Source organism: Panthera tigris, chromosome C1 (assembly GCF_018350195.1).
Source record: "Panthera tigris isolate Pti1 chromosome C1, P.tigris_Pti1_mat1.1, whole genome shotgun sequence".
NCBI classification, from domain to species: Eukaryota; Metazoa; Chordata; class Mammalia; order Carnivora; family Felidae; genus Panthera; species Panthera tigris.
Window position 1 is genome coordinate 192,087 of NC_056667.1, and position 17,557 is coordinate 209,643.

The window sequence follows — 17,557 nt, forward strand, 5'->3', positions numbered from 1 at the left end:
GACACTGATGGAGGCCCTAGGGCGCCTGGGTGGGCACCACCCTGATTTCATGTGGAGGGGCCGGGCTTGAGGAGCTGAGAGCCACCTGAATGGAGCCCAGGAAGCCATGTAGTACCAGGTGGGAGGGGTGCTGAACTGAAGTCCAGCACATAAGGGAGCAGGTGGACTGCTCTGGGCGTCGAGTGAGGGGAGAAGAGGACCTCACACCAGGAGGTTAAGGAGAAGGTGGGCCGGTGAGGCCGGGAAGACCAAGAGTGTCTGGGAGCTGATGCTTCCAGAAGGAGGGGGCTCTCAGGGTAACTGCTGCTGAGGGTCAGGGCCCGCAGGTGGCCAGGTGAGGTGACCTGGGTGAGTGGGAGAGGAAGCACGGTAGCCAGAGCTGACCTGCTCTCCACATTGGTGCGTAGGGATCTAGGATCAGGGGTTGGAAGCTGCAGAAGTTTCCGTGCCTTGGTGTACCACTCCTGAAAAGGTGGCAGAGGGGAGTTGAACAGGAGAGGGCCCCAAAATTCCGAAGGAGGAAATCTCAAGGTTGAGAGCCCAGGTAAATTAGGGTGGTGCTCCCCCGCGAGAGGCTTATGAAAGGTGGTTTGGCCAGTGGGGGCAAGAAGCAAGCAGACAGGGGGCAGCTGTAGCAGAAGCAAAGGCTCTGAGGTGAAGGGGGTGTCAGCATCACTTAGGACGTGCGGAGACTGCCTGGTGCGAGTGGCAGAGGTGGAGGGGGGCGAGGGAAGCCCCGTTTCGTAGGAGGGGTTAGAGGAAGATGCGGTTATCACAGGGGATCCGGTAACCCATCCTCCACCTCAACACTTCAGGGGCCTCCTCCTCTGGCTCCGAGTCCCCTCCCCCCACTCCCCATGAGGGGAGCACATCCCCCCTCCCCCCCATTAAGGAGGCAAGGCAGGAAAGGTCTGCGGGTTCTGGGACACGCGGGGGCCGGGACTGATCCGCTGTCGCAGAGCGGCGGAGACGGCTGGCCAGGCTGGGGGCCACTCGGACCCCTGCCGCCCGGCTCCCTCGCCCTCCGAGCCCGGGACTCCCGCGTGAATCCCCTGGTGCTGAAGTTGGGCGCCCTCGAAAACTTTTGCTTTTATCCCAACTTCTCCCAAGCGCGAGAGACGTGTGGGCGTGGCGCCTTTAAGGAAGCTCAGGGACTGGGCTCCGAGTGGGCGGGGCTCCTGGGGGCGGGGCCTTCTTGAAGCGGCCCGAGGGCGCGGCCGCCTAGACCCGCCAAGCGCCCAGCGTGGAGCAGACATGACCTCGCGCAGGTGAGCCAGGGCCGCTAGGTGGCTTGACGCCGCGACCCCTGGAGATGTGCTTTGGGTCCGACGGGCACCGACGGGTTAGCGGTGATATGTCCCCAGGCCTGACCTCCTGGCGCAGCCTCTCTCCACTGCCAGGCCCTTGAGGCTGGGCCTCACCCAGGCAAATGAAAGGACTCTTTCTTAATGGGAGGTGAGGGGCTGGGCCTGGGTGAAGGTCAGAGGTACCCTAACTCTAGGGAACAGAGCATGCCCTGCAGGTGGTGGGTAACAGTGGTTGGAGCCTAGAATGGGCGGCAGGTGTAGACTCTGCCCAGCTCCTGGCTCTGTTTGGGCCATCGGAGCTGTTTTCTGCCAGGTGGGGGCTACCTCTTCCTTCCCCAGGCCTGAAACCCAGGGCAGTAGCACTGAGGGGTCCTGCAGGGTCTAGTTTCCCCTGCTCTAGACTCGGTCCCTTGACCCTGCCTAACTGTAAGGACCAGCTCCCCCTGGAGAGGCTCGTCTTTGCTCTAGACCCTCCTGGGGCAGGGTTTAGGGGGCAAGCTTCGCAGAAGGGATTCGAGAGCCTAAGCGGCCGCAGATCAAGCCAGCTTCCTGCCTCCGTGGAGAGGGAAAATGGGAAATGTGACAGGAACTGGGCACTTCCTGCCCTTTCTGCTGGATCCCTGCTATCTGGGTGTGTGCACACACGCATGTGAGCTCAGACTCTAGCGTGCATGTGGATGTGAGTGGGGGGTCATACAGGTGTGAAACACATATCACTAGGGGCTGGGTGAGGCCAGAGGTCACAAGAGGGGTCGTGCTAGGACCCTGCGTGACTCCCTAGATCAATGAGGGGCTGGACAAGGTCTGGGCTTCAGGGTCCAAGGGTATCTCTCTGCCTGAGCAAGATCCTTGGCCCAAGGCGGACGCCACTGCCTCCCCACAGCTCCCACCAGCAGTGCCTCAGTGATGAGGGTCCCGGGATCCCTATGAGGGATGTGGTTAGGAAGCAGCCAGGCACAGAGGCCTCCATCAAGGTCATAGGCTCAGGAGTAGTGGAAATCGGAACTTGTCAGCTCTAAAGCTCTGTGATAATAGCCCAAATTGAGGGAGGAGGAGGTTTTGAGGTCTGGTTGGAATGACCTCTCAGACTCACCTCAGCCTCACTCTTAATTGTTCTCCAGACAAGTTCTGGTGCTCAGAGAAGGCCCAGTCTGTGTCACAGGCTCCAGCCTGGGAAAGCCCCGAGTAGGGCTCTGCCCGCCCTTGCCAACCCCTGTCTGCCCCACCCTGTGGCGACCATCTGGATTGTCACTCCTCTGGCCCCTGGGCCCCTTGCACACCCCTGTCAGGCCTGGGCAGATCTGACTAAAACCCAAGTAAGATCTATCCCCCTGTGCCCAACTCCACCTCGTGTCCCCTTCCAGTCACCCTCTGGCTTGTGAGCCAATGGGCACCTCTGTCAGCTCTGCTCACTCAGGGGCTTCTAGTGCTGTGGGGCAGAACTGGGTGCAGGTACATTGGTACTGATGCCTGGGAGGGGGCCGGATCCTACAGTGGGGTGGGGGGCCTGCTACACCCCTCAGGCTTACCCTCTGTTCTAGGAGTTGGAGAAGAAGGTGCATCTCTGGTTAATTTAGTTCTATATAGACAGGGTGGACCTTGGTTCAGTTTCCTCTTGGACCAGAAGGGTCAGGGTCTGAGGATGGGGCGCTGGGAGCAGGGAGAAGGAGAAGGATTATTGCCCGTGCTCTGGGGTCCTGAGGCCTGCAATTCTAACCCAGAATCCTCCACTGGCCTGTGTATTCCCCACCATCGCAACAGCATCTGCCCTGCAGGAGTGTCCAGCCGCTGTATCATGTGTGTAGGCGTGTTGACAGGCTGTTCGTGTGCCTTCCAGGGTTCCAAGGTTGGAGCAAGGCCACACGGGGAGGCAGACCAGCCAGTGCCCTGTCTGGGTTCAGGCTGATCCGTTGGGTGACATGGGCTTCCCTGGGCTCCAGAGCACTGACGGGGCTCAGCTGGGCCTTGAGGAGTCCGAGCCATTAGACCTGTTGGGAGCCCAGTATGCCTTGCTCACCCTGCTTGCCCCCCTTCCCTGGGCCTGCAAGGACATGTCACCAGGGCAGAGCTGAGTCACTGACCCATCACAGAGCAGGGAGCGCTTTGGCACAGAGGTGACCCTGGGCCCTGGCACAGAGAGGGTATGGGACTCGGAGATGGGGACCTGTAGCCTCCCCACCTCCTCCCTCCCCCTCAGCCGGGGCCAGCAAGCCTCCTGGCCTCCTGGGTGTCAGCTCCACCTCGAGGCTTGGTTGGGGGATGTGAGGCCCTGCCTCAGCCTGGGATTCTGGAGGGCCGTGGTGTGAGTGGCTGCAACCTCTCAGGACGCCCCGCCCCTGGAGATTTCCACCTGATATACCCAGCGGCAGTTTGTGGGGAAGAGAGGGCAGTGGAAAGTATGACTGAGAGTCCCTGAAAGGACAACAAGGTACCCTGCACCCCTCTCTGTGGCTTTGACTCTGGGCCTCCACCCTCCACCCCTGTCCCCACACTCTGGGCACTGCCCATCTTGGACTGGAATCTGAGGCTGCTGTGGCCAGGGGCAGCGGGCATCTGGGCACAGGATGTGGTTCAGCAGAGTAGGTGGTCCAGGGTGGAGGGGTGGTTGGAAGCTTTCTTCTGGGCTCGGGTCCCCCCCGCCTCCACAGTATCTCATCACGGGTCCGGCGACAGCACAAAGCCATTGCCCTCTTCCCGGTGGCCTTGCCCACTCTCCTGTGATGGGCTCTGGAGGTCACCATGTGGCATCTCCTCTTCTAGGAAGCCTTCCCTGGCAGCCTCACCTGCTGGACCACTTGACCAAAAATTGCCCCCAGGTCTGGCTCCCCTACAAACCCATGTCAGGGAGAACTCAAAACGCTATGCTCAGAATGTGCTCAGGAAGTGCCTGGACAGCGGTAACCCCCATTCCCCAGGGAGAGTGAAAACAGGAGTGTTGCTCAGGCTGGGTGGCCCCAGGCAGGCCACCTGAGCTCCCAGGCCTCTCTGAACCAACACATGGACCCTGGGGAGCCATCAAGGTCAGAACTGAGCCTGCCCTCAGTGAAGACAAGGCTGACACAAAAGTGTAGAGGTGCCCATGGGCTGTTAACAGATGTCCTGTGTAGAAGGTAGGACAGTGGTGGGGGCTGCAGTAAAATGCAGAGACGGTGAGCCGTGCCCAGCAGGGGTGGTTGGTTCTGGGAGTGTTTGGGAGGTAGGACAAGAGGGCTCTGGGGAAGAGAGCACGGAGGGGCTGCAGGTTGGTGACCTGAGCTGTGAGGGGTGGCGGCTCCCTTCACTGAGTGAGCACCACGTAAAAGAACAGGGGCTTGTGGGCATGGCCGGGAGTTTTCAGTTTTGCAAATGTTAAGATAGAAATGTGGCTACGCTTCCAAGTAGAGATGCCGAGGGGAGAAGTACCTATGAGCCCGGGTGGGGCTGGAGGTGTAGAAGGCGCACGGATGCGTAGGCACACGCAGGGCACAGGAGGGGAGCTCTGACATCGACGGGTCAGAAACAGGAGGGCCCAGCAAAGGGTCCTGGCCAGGTGAGGCAGAAAACCAGGGGGGAGCGGAGAACACGTTTCTAGAAGGAGGCAGGGTGCCCGTGTCAGTCAAATGCTGCTGAGGACTGAGGCCCGACCACAGGTCCCCGAGCCCGATGGGCACCCTCGATGCTGAGGTCTCAGTAGGGCTGGAGGGCAAACGGGTCTGTGAGGACTCAGGCAAGGGCGGACGGTGGAGAGCAGCACAGAGCAAGGGAAGTCTCTCCTACCGCTGTCAATGGTCTCCGAAGCCACACGTGGCCCTCAGCGGTGAAATGTGGCCGTGTGACTGAGGAACCGGGTCTTGACTTTGCTGAATTTTCATCCATTTACATTCACATTTCAGCGTGCTGTAGGCTGCTGTGCTGGGCACGCCCGTGCAAACTGTGCACACAGACAGCTCCTTGGAGGCGTCAGGACGGGCCCCGAAGGCAGGAGTGAAAGGAAGCCTGATGGACGAGAAGAGCCCAGAGGAGAAGGGTCCTGCAGCTTTAGACGCGTGGTCTGATTTCCATTGTAGAAAAGCCTCCACAGGGCAGGACCATCGTTGCTCCTATTGTTGGGTCAGATCTAAACCTGGGCCCGAAATTCCTGCCGTAACAGGGAAGCAAAAGCTACGAGGGCAAAGAACACAGCAGTTCTGACCCTGGACACGGGCTTATGCACAGCCCTGAGTGAGGGCCCTCCTGGCCTGTCCCCCACTTCATGACAGAGTCTGTGAAGGAGGACAGTCCCGGGAGGCAGGGCGGGGGGCAGAGGCGGGGTCCCTCTCAGCCTACACTCCCCCCTCACCTCTAGTCCTTTACCAACACCTGCCTCAGTCTGTATCGGGCCCCACGGTTGGCAGAAGGAAGACAGCTCCTGACCTGACCTGCAGCTGCCTAGGCCCTTCTCTCAAGTGAAGCCCATCCATCCACCCACGCCCCCACCATCCGTTTACGTATTCATTCACTTCTTTTTTTTTAATTTTTTAAAATGTTTGTTTATTTTTGAGAGACCGAGCACGAGTGGGGGAGGGGCAGAGAGAGGGAGACACAGAATCCGAAACAGCCTCCAGGTTCTGAGCTGTCGGCACAGAGCCCGACGCAGGGCTCGAACTCATGAACCGAACCGTGAGATCGTGACTTGAGCCAAAGTCAGACGCTCAGCCGACTGAGCCACCCAGGCGCCCCACGTATTCATTCACTTCTTAATTCAAGTACAGTCACTAATACCCAGGCACTGTTTTCGCCCCTGGGATACAGCACTGCACAGAACAGTTTCTGCCCTTTGCAGCTTATATCCTTAAGTGGGAGATAGACAGTAAACCAATAAATATATCATGTGTCAGAAGGTGACAAAAACTATGAAGAAAGATAAAGCAAAATAAAATAAAGGATGAGAAATGAGAGGAGTCCTCAGCCATATGGATGTGGGCCAAGGGAGCAGAGAACAGCTAGTATAAAGGCCCTGTGGTCAATGACCTCACGTGAGTGAGGAGCTAGGGCTGGGGAGAGGGGTCAGGGTGGAAGGTAGACCTGAGCCTGTAGGCTGTGCTTTTGTTCTGGGGCGGGGGACAAGGGTGGTCGGGAGGGCTGACTAAGCGACTAACACATTACGGCGCGGTTCCTGGGGCTGCGGCCGGTGCCCCTTGGGAGGTGGTAGCCAACACCACACCGGAAGGAGTGGAGCGAACAGGGTCTGTTGATGGGCTGTGAGGGCAGGAAGGAAGCCCTGGGTGACACTGGAGCACCCCAAGTGCCTCTGGCCTAGCTGGGATGCCCTGGCAAGGCTGGAGGGACCAGACACAGAGTTTGAGGCGAGGTTCCTAATGGTAGCTGTGTGCAGGTGCTGGAGGGTGTCTGTCCCACCCCACCCCAGCTGCAGGGGTCTGCCCATTTGTGTCCCTAGGACCCCATAGCCCCACCTCCTTCCACACAGGCCTCAGGCCCTGTGGTCATTACCCATGCGGGGTTCGAGCAGGGGGGCCAAAACAGGCACCGTGGGTGGAGGTTGGATGTGGGCCGGGATTTTGGGGGACGGGGGGGGGGGGCGGCCGGAATGTTAGTGTCACCCCAGCTCTCTGGGATCACCAACTTGTGGTCCTCGTGCCAGGTGGTTTCACCCCAACATCAGTGGAGTTGAAGCAGAGAGGCTGCTCCTGTCCAGGGGCCAGCACGGGAGCTTCCTGGCAAGACCCAGCAAGAGCTGCCCAGGGGCCTTCACACTGTCTGTCAGGTGGGTGAAGGTGGGTGGGTGCTACGGCCAGGTGTGAACGGGCCTGAGGCTCCAGGAGCCTCAGCCATCTGAACACCCTCAGCTGGGGGGCTGGTGGGGATCAGTCTCCCTCTCTTCCCAGAGGGGTGTTGGGCATCATCCTGGGCATTAAGGATCCCTGCTGGGGGCTGGACATCCAAGAATCCGGGTCTTGTCGGGAGGTGGGAGCCAACGGTTTGGCAAGGGGTGGGTGGAAGTCTGGCATTCCTGACCAGATGGCTTCTGAGCAGGAGGGAGTCATTTAGAAGGGCCTGGTGAGGTAGAGAGTTGTCAGGACCTCCCTCCTGCCCTCTGAGGGGTCTGGTGTGCTGGACAGGGGCCTCGGTGGCCCTGATTATGATCCCGTGTCCTGGGGATGCTCGCAAATGCTGCCCACAGGGGGTCTGGCTGGAGGCCATGAAAGGGCCACTGCGTAGGGAGGAGGAATGGGAAAGGGCTGCAACCAGCAGAGTGGTGATCAGGGCTGGGGGGGTGGGGGGAGGCTTCCAGAAGGCCTCTAGATCTTCCCAGTTTCTCTGCTAAAACTGAGGCAGCAGGCGTCATGATGCCAGCCCTCAGGATGGACTTCCTCCACCTCGGAGAGACTGAGGTTCTCCCTCCAGGGGCTTCCCTGATAGCATCACATGCTGTGACCCTGGGAAAGCCATCTTGAGGGCCCTGTCCCCAGTCAGCTGGAGCCCCTAGGCAGGTGGTCTGGGGTGAGGCAGAGCCCCTTGCGGAGGGCTGTTTTAGCATCTGCCTCCAGGCCAAGGCAGAATCAGGCCTATGGTCTGCAAGGCCAGTCCTGACTGCACGGTGGGGAGGAGGCAGCGGGGGTGGGGTGTCCACCCCCCATGGTGGGGCCCCCACCCTAGCTGGACACGGAGGGGCCCGTCCTTGGCTGTTCCTGATGGAGGAAGAGCACACAGGCAGAGATGTCAGGGCTGGAAAAGCTCAGGGACTGTTCTGGAAACTGAGGGCGGTGATGGGAAGAAGGGGGTTGTGGGGACAGACCCCCCCCCCACAGCAGTGATTGGTGCGCCCACCCTTCCAGGCGCCATGATGAGGTGACACACATCAAGATCCAAAACACGGGGGACTACTATGGCCTCTACGGAGGGGAGAAGTTTGCGACGCTGGCCGAGCTGGTGCAGCACCACACAGGCCAGCACGGGGGGCTGCTCCGCGAGCGTAGCGGGGCCCCCGTCGAGCTCCGGCACCCACTGGGCTGCCGGGACCCCACATCTGAGCGGTGAGCGGCAGGCATCTGCATGTTTGTGAACGTGTGCATGTCCGAGGGGCGCGGGGTGTGCTGGGCATGGCCCCCGGGCGTCCTCTGCCCTCCACGGCTCAGGCTCAGGCTTGGGCACAGCTGCAGCAAAGTTGAGGGAGTGTCCCCTGGGGTTCTGGGCACTCGCTGCAGGGGTGGGAGTGGACAGCAGGAGCCCTGTTGCCAGTCTTGTACCTTCCCTCTGGCTGGTGACTCACGTGGGCAGTTTTCTCCAGCCTCAGTTTCCCTGCCTGCCCTGCTGAGGCCTGAAGAGGCTGCATCTGCCAGGGAGGGGGCATGGAGCGGGTCTGGGAAGGTGGCCCTGCCCCTCCTTGCTGGGGACCAGGCTGCCACCTGGTGGCCACCCTGGGCCCCGCAGAGCCCACCTGTCTTGACTCCTGCCTTCTCCTGGGTAGGGTGAGGTGTACTGGTAGGGTGAGGTGAGCTGGGCAGGGCAGGTGTACTGCCGGGGCCCTTGAAGTCTGAGTGGGTCTGTCTGTCTGTCCCCGTGTCTGTGTTCTGGCTTGGAGCCTTCTGGCTGCAGGTGGGTCCGTGTCCCCTCACCTGGCCGGGCCATGGCCTCCAGTCTCACCTGCACTCCTTCCCACCTCCACCTGGGCCAGGTGGTACCATGGGCACCTGTCTGGACAGGAGGCCGAGCAGCTGCTGATGGAAAAAGGACGTCCGGGCACCTTCCTGGTGCGGGAGAGTCGGAGCAAACCCGGGGACTTCGTGCTGTCGGTGCTCACGCAGCCGCTGGACAAGGCAGACCGCCGGCCGCGGGTCACACACATCATGATCCGCTTCCAGGTGGGAGGTGGCAGCAGGGGTGAGGTAGGGGTGTGACTCTGGAGGCGGGCAGCGGCCGGGCCCCTCATTGCTGCCCCTACAGCCAGACGGCACGTATGACGTGGGAGGTGGGGAACGGTTCGACACTCTCAGGGACCTGGTGGAGTGCCACAAGAAGAGCCCCATGGTGGAGAAGTCGGGGGTCGTGGTGCACCTCAAGCAGGTACGCCCCAAGGCACATGACCCTTAGGATCCGGAGCGAGCTGCACCCCTGGGGTGGGAGGGCCCCAGGGGCAGCGGTGCCCAGGAGAAAGGATGCTAGCCAGTGCCGAGGGCAGGGTGGCCGATCTGGGGCCAGAGCAGCCGCCCCTGGGGGGCGCTGTGGGGTCTGCTGGACCCTGCGAAGCCTGGACGCAGGCCTCTCCGTGCCAGCCCCTCAAGGCCACGAGGATCAATGCCGCAAGCATCGAGAGCCGAGTACAGGAGCTCACCGGGGCCACTGACGCCGGCGAGAAGGCCAAGCAGGGCTTCTGGGAGGAGTTTGAGGTGCCCGCCCCTCTCCCCACCGCCCACTCTCCCACGGACTCCCGTCCTTTGGTGCTGGGGTGAGGGCCAGCAGAGGGGAGGTAGGTCAGTCACTGAAGGCTCTGGGGGAGGGTGGGGCAGCAGGCTGAAGCTTCTGCCCCCCCCCCCCCCCCCCCCCCGCCCAGATGCTGCAGCAGCAGGAATGCCAGCTCCTGTATCCCCGGAAGGAGGGACAGCGGCTGGAGAACAAAGCCAAGAATCGCTACAAGAACATCCTTCCATGTGAGGGCCAGGGGCGGGGGCTTCGTTCGGGGCCAGAGCTCCATCCACTCCATGTGGGGCCCATCCGGCAAGGAGGGGCCCTGGGGAGGTTGAGGCCGGATGTCACTTCCCACCACCGGTGTGACTTTTTCCCTCTTGCACATTCAGGGCTCCTTCCTCCCTCCTCCTGCTCACCATGCGGTCAGCAGGCAAGGAGGCAGGTGGGTCCATCCCCCCCCCCCTTCCCCCGGAGACCCGAGCAGTATCTTCCCCTTCCCAGTTGATACCACCCGTGTCACCCTGCATGACGTGGACGACAGCGTGCCCGGAGCCAACTACATCAACGCCAACTACATCAGGGTGGGTGTGCGAGAGACAGGTGTGTGTGGCCGGCTGTGTGCGTAGTCTTGCATGGATCCGACAGACATCCTGAGCCATGTGTGGACACACCAGTCACCCCATCCCCCTATTATGAACCTGGAGCTCTTTCTGGCGGGCCCAGGAACGATCCATGGACCCTGACGGGACAGTAGACATTGTTGGAGAGGGACTGTGGTGGTTTCCAAGGAGTCCTCGGAGTGGGCCGGACTAAATATTGGTCCTGAGCTCCTCCCTCACCTAGGGCAGGAGGGGCTGTGTGTGAGCCACCTGCGGCTACTTTGCACATCGTTTGCATAGACTTGCATCGTCCTCTGGCACTTTAAATCCTGGAAACTGCAGACACCAGGCCCCCATCCCCTTACAGAGTGATCCAGAAGAGAAGCCAGGCCATGGACAGGGCAAGGTATACATCGCTACCCAGGGCTGTCTGCAGACCACAGTGGCGGCCTTCTGGGCGATGGTGCACCAGGAGAACACACGTGTCATTGTCATGGCCACAAGGGAGGTGGAGCGAGGCCGGGTATGAGCTTGGGTTTGACAGCCCTGTCCCCGCCATGTGTTCGTGTGGTGGCTGGCCCAGCCTCTCTTCTCCTGCGGCCTTTGGGAAGCTGGGGGGAGTGGCGGGCCACTCTGGAAAGACCCTGCGGATGCATGTGCATGCATGAGTCCCCACAGGGCACAGGGGCAAGGGCGCAGGTGGCCTTCCAGCACAGCTGATGCAATGCACCCTCCCTCCCAGAACAAATGTTTCCGATACTGGCCAGAGCTGCATGGCCGCCAAGAACATGGCCGTGTGTGTGTCTGCAACTTGGCTGAGCACCAGGCCCAGGGCTACTGTGTGCGGGAACTGCAGGTGTGGCGGCCAGATCAGGTGAGCCTAGAGGGCCACAAGATATGCGGGGCCAGGGTCACAGTGGTCAGGAAGTCCCCAGGTCTGCGCTGGGGGTGAGCCCTGTGCTGGGAGAGAAAACCCACCCACCCATGTGGCTCCATCCAAGCCCATCGGCCTTGGGGGTGTTCATATCCCTCAACCCAGTGGGCACAGTCCTGGCCCGGGCTCTACTGGGCAGTGTTCACAGGCAGGCCACAATCTCAACCTTAGGCCGCTGGTCCCGGGTGCCCGGCTCCCGGGTGGCCTCACACCCACACCGCCTCGCCCTCCCCAGTCTTTCCCTGCGCCAACTGAGCAGGTTCAGTGCCCTTCATATGCCAGTGGTACCTATTTTCGTGTCAGGCACAGATCCCTTCCCATGCCCCACCCCGTCCCTTATGTCTAACCATCCCTTTGGTTCTTCCCAAATGGAGGTCGTTGTCCCTGAAACTTGCTCCCTCACCCCATCACACCCCCTTCCTTCCCCTAGGGGCCTGAGCCACCTGGGGCCATCTGAGGGCCCCCACGCCCTGAATTCCGTATTTCCCTCCCAACCCTTTCTGCTCAGCCTTGACCCTGCTGGTCACTCCTTATGGCAATCCCCGCCTCCTCCCAGCTCGTGCCCTGGGGGTGCGGAGGTCACGGCAGTGCCACTCTGACCCTGTGGCCCGGCCCCGCCTGGGAACTGCTCATTCTGGCCTGGCTGGCACTCACCAGCCCGCCCTGCCCAGGGGGAGCCACCGCGCACAGTGAAGCACTACCAGTACTTCAGTTGGCCAGACCACGGGGTCCCGGCCGAGCCGGCCGGCGTCCTCGACTTCCTGGACCAAGTGAACAGGGCACAGAACAGCATGCCAGGGGCCGGACCCATGGTGGTGCATTGCAGGTGCGATCGGGGATGGGGTGGGCGGGCAACGCAGGTGCCACCCGAGGCGGGGCCGCGGCCTTCTCCCCTAACCTCTTCCCAGGCCTCCTGGTCCGTCCCCACAGCGCCGGCATCGGACGCACTGGCACCATCATCGTGATTGACATCCTGGTGGACATCATCCGCAGGCAGGGTGAGCCGCGCGGCCCCCTCCCGCAGGCCAGCCCCTCCTATCTAGGCCCTCTCCTCCCGGCTACCCCGCCTCCCCGGCGCCGGCCCCGCCCCCCGTCTACCCCGCCGCCCGCCCCCCCTCCCGCCCCGCCCCGTTCCGCCCTGAGCGCGCTCGTGCCCAGGTCTGGACTGCGACATCGATGTGCCCAAGACGATCCAGCTGGTGCGACGGCAGCGCTCGGGGATGGTGCAGACCGAGGCGCAGTACAAGTTCGTGTACCTGGCGCTGCAGCGGTACATCCAGGACGAGCAGCTGCGTCTGCGCGAGCAGGTGGGGGCGGGGCCGGGCTGGGGCGGGGCCTGCGCCGACCGCACCCTGGTGACCGGCGGGTGTCCCCCCACCCCACCCTCACCTCGACCCCCCCCCTCCCGCGCCAGCAGCCAGAAGAGCACGAGCATCTGAACGCGGGCCTCGCGTCGGCAGACCCGGGCCGCAGCCCTGGGCCCGCGTCGTCCCGGGCACCGGCGGCGTGAGTGGGGCCGTCAGGGCGCGGGCCCGGGTCCCGGGGTGGGGGCGGGACGGCGTCGTCTCCGGGAGTGGGCAGGCCGTGGGGGGACGGGATCCCGCGCGCCTGCGCCGGCCGAACCCTCTCTCCGCCCGCAGGACCCCAGAGGGCCCCGGCGGCGTGTAGAGAACCTGCGGGGCCTCGGGCGGTGACGGTCTTCGCGTGCGCCGCCCGCCCCCGCCCCCCCCACCCCCCAGGGCCTGGAGCCGCGGCTGGAGGCGGGAGCCAGCAAGAGGCACTCCTCAAAAGACTGTGTTCAGCACTGTACAGCCCGGAGCTTGTCCCTGAGTGCTGGGGGAGGGGTCCCGGAACCCTCAGACCCTCCCTGGCCTGGGCCTGGATGCCTAGAAATGGGGAGGGGCAGTCGGGAGCCCCGAGTGCCCCTGCCCTTTCTGGGGCTCCCAGGTGAGGGAAGAGGGGGAAGCAGGGCTTCAGGGCGGTGGTTTGTCGCTCACCGGGGGGCCACCAGTCACCACCCGCACAGCACAGTGACCAGTGCGACCCCACGTGTGCCACGTTTGAGTGTCGGCCTGTATGTGTGACGCGAGTCACCGACGAGCAAGTGGCCAGTCTGTGCTTGACGGGACTGTAGCCGTTGGTGTTGTGCCTAGCTCCCCTGTACCCCAACCACCCCCCTTCAGAGCTGGTCTTCAGCCCCACCCACAGCACAGGTTACATGTGGAAAATGCTTCATCAGGGAATGTGCGAGATGCCCATGTGAGTGCGTGTGCGACGTCACGTGCCTGGCGTGGGTCTCACGTGTGGACTGGTGTGTGTGACGGGTGTGATGTCGCCCGCATGTAGTCTGTGGCCACACCCTCCCATCTCGGAAGGCCCTGTGGCTTTGTGGGATCCTCAATAAAATGCCTCGTTCTCAGTTCCGCGTCTTCGTTGGGGTCTGGGGCCCAGCTTCTCGAGGGTCTCCCTGAGCACCCTCTCTATCCCAGGCCGGCCAGAAACCCCGCTGGTTGGAACAGGAAGTCCCGGGCTTTGGGGCGAGGGGCGAGGAGTCTGAGGCCTGGCGAGCCGGAACCAGCCTGGCCTCTCTTCACCGTGCTAACTGGCGGTGTGGGATTCCTGGGGCCGACAGCAGGAGCGGATCCGGGCGGCCTCCCGCCCACCCCTCCAGCCACCGCACCTCGCGGCTTCACCAGCCAGGCCGGGCCCAGGGAGGATCCGTGAGAGATCTTCAGGGACACACTGGTGGTCACTTCTGCTTCTGTACACCCTTAGGCCTTGGTTCCCAGGAGCTCAGTCCTGGGGTTCTACGACTTGTTGGGGTGCCACCTGCTGCGTCCATAGTGGGGGGCTCTGAACCATGCCAGGGCCCCGCCCCACTCCGGCCCAGCTGCTCCAGCCCCTCCCCATCTTCCTGGGGGAGCCTCAAAGTTCTAGGGGAAGGGCAGGACTGCTCCAACCCATCCACAGCCCAGGGAACAGGAGTTGGACACCCTAGAACCTGGGGTCTGTCTGCCCTGGGGGCTGCTGGGAGTTCAATCCGGTGGGGGTGTCCTCTTGGCTTAAAGCTCTCCGAGGCAGGGGCAGACCTGGCTCTTCTGGGAGGGAGAGGCTCGGTGGTGCAGGGAGGAGGGCTTACAGGGTGAGGACCCCTTACCAAATGTGGATACAAAATAATTTATTTAAAAATGTACAGTTTAGGAGAGGGGGGTGGGTACCGGGGGACCCGGCCTCTTGCTGCTGCCCCCTGTCCCCCTGGTCGCCACCCCACCCCCCCGCCCTCCCCACTTCCCACACAATGGAAGGGGCCAGCCCTGCCTGGGGAAGGGGCCATGGGTGAAATGTGAAAATAAAGATGGCGAGTCCCCTCCCTCCTCAGCCGAGGGCTCCCACTGCAGGCGGTTCGCAGCGTAGAGGGAGGGACCTGACCAAGGCCGTCTCTCCTGGGCCCGGGTCTCCATCTGCACCCTGGGAAAGAGGAAGGTGGGCTCTGGGATCCGTGGGAGCCTGTGATTCTTGGAGGCTTCAGGGACCCTTTTATTCATGCCGTCGGGACCCAGCACCACAGAGTGCAAGGAAGGTGAGTCGAATGGGAAATGGGGTCCTCAGAGATGCTGGGGCTCCTCCAGGGGACCAACTCCCAAGAGCTGCTGCTCCTGTGACCCAGCGGGGGGCAAGGGACCCACGCGGGCAGCTGGGGCAGGGGTGGCCGACCCTAGTTGTCAGCCAGGGGCCCGGAAGAGAAAGCGGTGGCCGTGGCCGTGGCCGTGGCCGCGGAGGGCTGAGGAAGGCAGTGCAAGTTCCCAGTCTTGAGCGCGCACTGCACGGGCCAGAGCACCACACAGGAGAGCACCAGCAGCAGGGCTGTGACCAGCGCCACCCGCCTCCAGTTCCTGCAGCGGGCCCAGCAGCGGGCCAGGCGGCCCCGGTGGCGCGCGGGGTCTGGAGTGGGCGTGGGCGCGGCGGGCTGGGCAGGCTTGCTCAGGCCCACGTCCACACACACGAAGCCAGGCTCGGGAAGGCCCGGCGCGGAGGGCGGTGGGCGGCAGCACAGCTTCGTGCCCTCCAGCCACACGGGCTCCTCCCGCCGCAGGTGCGCCGGCATCCTGGCCTGCAGCTGGCGGCTGGTGCGCAGCGCGGGGGCCCCGGCGGCAGGCACAGCCGTAGGCTGCCGGCAGAACGGGCAGGGCACGGCCTCGCTGCCGGGCTGGCCGGTTGGCTGGGCGGCCGCCAGCCGTGCCAGGCACTCCAGGCAGAAGACGTGTGTGCAGGAGAGCTCCTTCGGCGTCTTGAAGAGGTTGTCGTAGCCCGAGAAGCAGATGGAGCATTCCAGCGGGGAGGCCGCCTTCTCTGAGCTCGGGGTGCTGGGGGACCTGGGGCTGCTGGCTGAGCTGGGGGACCCGGGCACCGTGGCTGCAGGGCTGGTCCGACCAGGGGCCAGCACGGCCGTATGCCACGCCTGCCGGCCTGACGACATGCCTCCGAGCTGCGGGACGAACGGAGTGCGCTGTGAGTGACCACAGGCTGCCCCTTCCCTGCACGGTCTGCTGCTTTTCACCCTGTGTCTCTCTCACCCACACCGGCCCCAGAGATCTCTGCTAGGCTAACTCTAGAAAGGCCCCATACCCAAGTCAAGGTCTTTCTGTTCAAGTTGTAACCCTGCCCTCCCCCACTCGCCGAGTCAGGGGCGAGCATCTGCGGGTGGGGGTGCTCCAGGTCTGACCGGCCCACGGATGGCCTGGCCACGGAGTCCGTGCGCGCAAGGGCATCATGCTGACTGCTTAGCGGACGCCACCTACGGGGCCTGTCCTACCTGGCTGTGCCATCTGGGCAGAGATAAAGTTGATGACGATGGCCCACAATCGTTACTATTGACATCTGGGCTCTGCCACACTGGGCCCAGGTCACGTGACACACAAGAGCCACGGTCTAAAAAAGGCACCTTAGAGGGTGGAGTGACTCAGCCAGGGTCACCTGGCCAAGAGGTCGGCAGGGCCTGGGCTCTCACTGGAAGAGTGTGACTCTGGGTCAGACGAAATGCGTTTGAACATGGATCCCAACACGGGGATCTGATTTGTCGGCACACATCCGGTTTTCGGGCAGGTGCTTGAGGGCAGGGTGCCAGGCCCAACTGGGTGAGAGTCCGGACTCGGTCTAGGGTCCAGGATGAGCTGGTAGGCTGTGGGAAGTCAAGCAGGGCCGGCCCGCACAGGGGTGGGGGCCGCGTCCTAAGGATGGTTCGTCTCCCAGCCTTGCCCGAACCGGTAGGGCCAGCATGTCCGGCTGGTGACGAGGGCTTTCTGCTGGCCCTCGGGGCCTGGAGATGCACCTCAGCCCAGGAGCCAGAGGTGGAGGAGCCCCAGCCATCCTCCAGGATAACCCGGCCCCCTGCAGGGTCCCATAGGCACACAGCCGCCACCCTCCTGACCCTCCTGACTCCCGTTTCCACAGCAGACCGGGCCTCTGTTCACCGGGGAGGACTCAGGTGACCTGCCTGCTGCCCAGGGCCCTGCCTGGAGGAGGAAAGGCAAGGAGGACAGTGGACAGACCCCATGGAGCTCAGAAGGAATCCCCCCCCGCCCCCCGCCCCCAGACGTGACCCCTGACCCTGACTTGCTGGTTAATCCAGGTGGACCAGCGGAACGACTCTGTGGTGATGTGTCCTGAAGGTTTGGGTGTTGCTGCATGATGACCGTGACCACCGTGAATCATGGTGAGGTCACCGTGATGTCACGAGTGCTCCCAGCATTGCAACATGAAATGTCACCACATTTTGGGGACGGCAGCAGCCTCGGCATGGTCTGGGGAGGGGACCGCGGGCTAACCTCTTCCAGGCCAGCGTCCCCCCCGCATGATCAGTTCCTTGGCACTGAGGTCCCGGCCCTCCTCAGAGGCACCCCACCCTGAGCCCGTACCGGTGAGGGGTGAGTGCCGGCCGAGCGGGCCTTACCTGGTGGCCGGGGTTCAGCAAGGGCTGGGCATGATCCTCTCGGCTGGGCCACGGCCAGGCCCTGAGCCCTCCCGCCCAGCAGGGCCGGCCCGTGCTCCACCTGGCAGGCGTCCCCCTGCAGCAGAGGCTGCCAGCAGCTGTCCTGGTGGCACCGGTCTGGCAAGCGTGCCCTCTCCTCTATCCCAGGCAGGTGGGGCTCGGGGGAGCGTGTGTGCTCTTCTAGATGCAGAGCACCGTCTGAGCAGGCGTGAGTTCTCTGGGTGTGCACTCCTGGCAGGTGCATTTATACACTCGAGGTCATGCAGGCCAGGGGCGTGGCCTGGGGCCTCCGGGATTGGCTGGCCTCCTGTCCTCACCCTGGCGGGCTGGGCAGCGGCGGGCA

General features: G+C 63.2%; 2 protein-coding genes across 7 annotated transcripts; one reads left to right on the forward strand and one right to left on the reverse strand.

The window, feature by feature from the left end:
• The first annotated feature begins 1,212 nt into the window (after nt 1-1,212).
• Nucleotides 1,213-13,629, forward strand: LOC102954137 (tyrosine-protein phosphatase non-receptor type 11-like). 4 transcript variants are annotated; one of them, XM_042997206.1, is made up of 16 exons: nt 1,232-1,268; nt 5,180-5,335; nt 6,928-7,050; nt 8,123-8,320; nt 8,962-9,148; nt 9,231-9,350; nt 9,560-9,673; nt 9,838-9,934; nt 10,194-10,273; nt 10,659-10,814; nt 11,034-11,165; nt 11,897-12,051; nt 12,156-12,223; nt 12,384-12,532; nt 12,640-12,731; nt 12,866-13,629. In XM_042997206.1, the coding sequence occupies exons 2-16, from the start codon at nt 5,286-5,288 to the stop codon at nt 12,891-12,893; spliced, it is 1,749 nt and encodes a 582-aa protein (XP_042853140.1). In that variant the 5' UTR covers nt 1,232-1,268; nt 5,180-5,285; the 3' UTR covers nt 12,894-13,629. The 4 variants fall into 4 exon arrangements, with proteins under 4 accessions (XP_042853142.1, XP_042853140.1, XP_042853141.1 ...); XM_042997207.1 differs by having other exon boundaries at nt 12,643-12,731; XM_042997208.1 differs by lacking the exon at nt 5,180-5,335 and having other exon boundaries at nt 1,213-1,268.
• An 897-nt stretch (nt 13,630-14,526) lies between these two features.
• Nucleotides 14,527-17,242, reverse strand: RNF223 (ring finger protein 223). 3 transcript variants are annotated; one of them, XM_042996100.1, is made up of 2 exons: nt 17,176-17,242; nt 14,527-15,711 (listed from the first exon to the last, which is right to left on the reverse strand). In XM_042996100.1, exon 2 carries the CDS (start codon nt 15,700-15,702, stop codon nt 14,941-14,943), a length of 762 nt encoding a protein of 253 aa, XP_042852034.1. In that variant the 5' UTR covers nt 15,703-15,711; nt 17,176-17,242; the 3' UTR covers nt 14,527-14,940. The 3 variants fall into 3 exon arrangements, with proteins under 3 accessions (XP_042852034.1, XP_042852036.1, XP_042852035.1); XM_042996102.1 differs by lacking the exon at nt 17,176-17,242 and adding an exon at nt 16,200-16,584; XM_042996101.1 differs by lacking the exon at nt 17,176-17,242 and adding an exon at nt 16,039-16,584.
• Nucleotides 17,243-17,557: the final 315 nt, after the last annotated feature.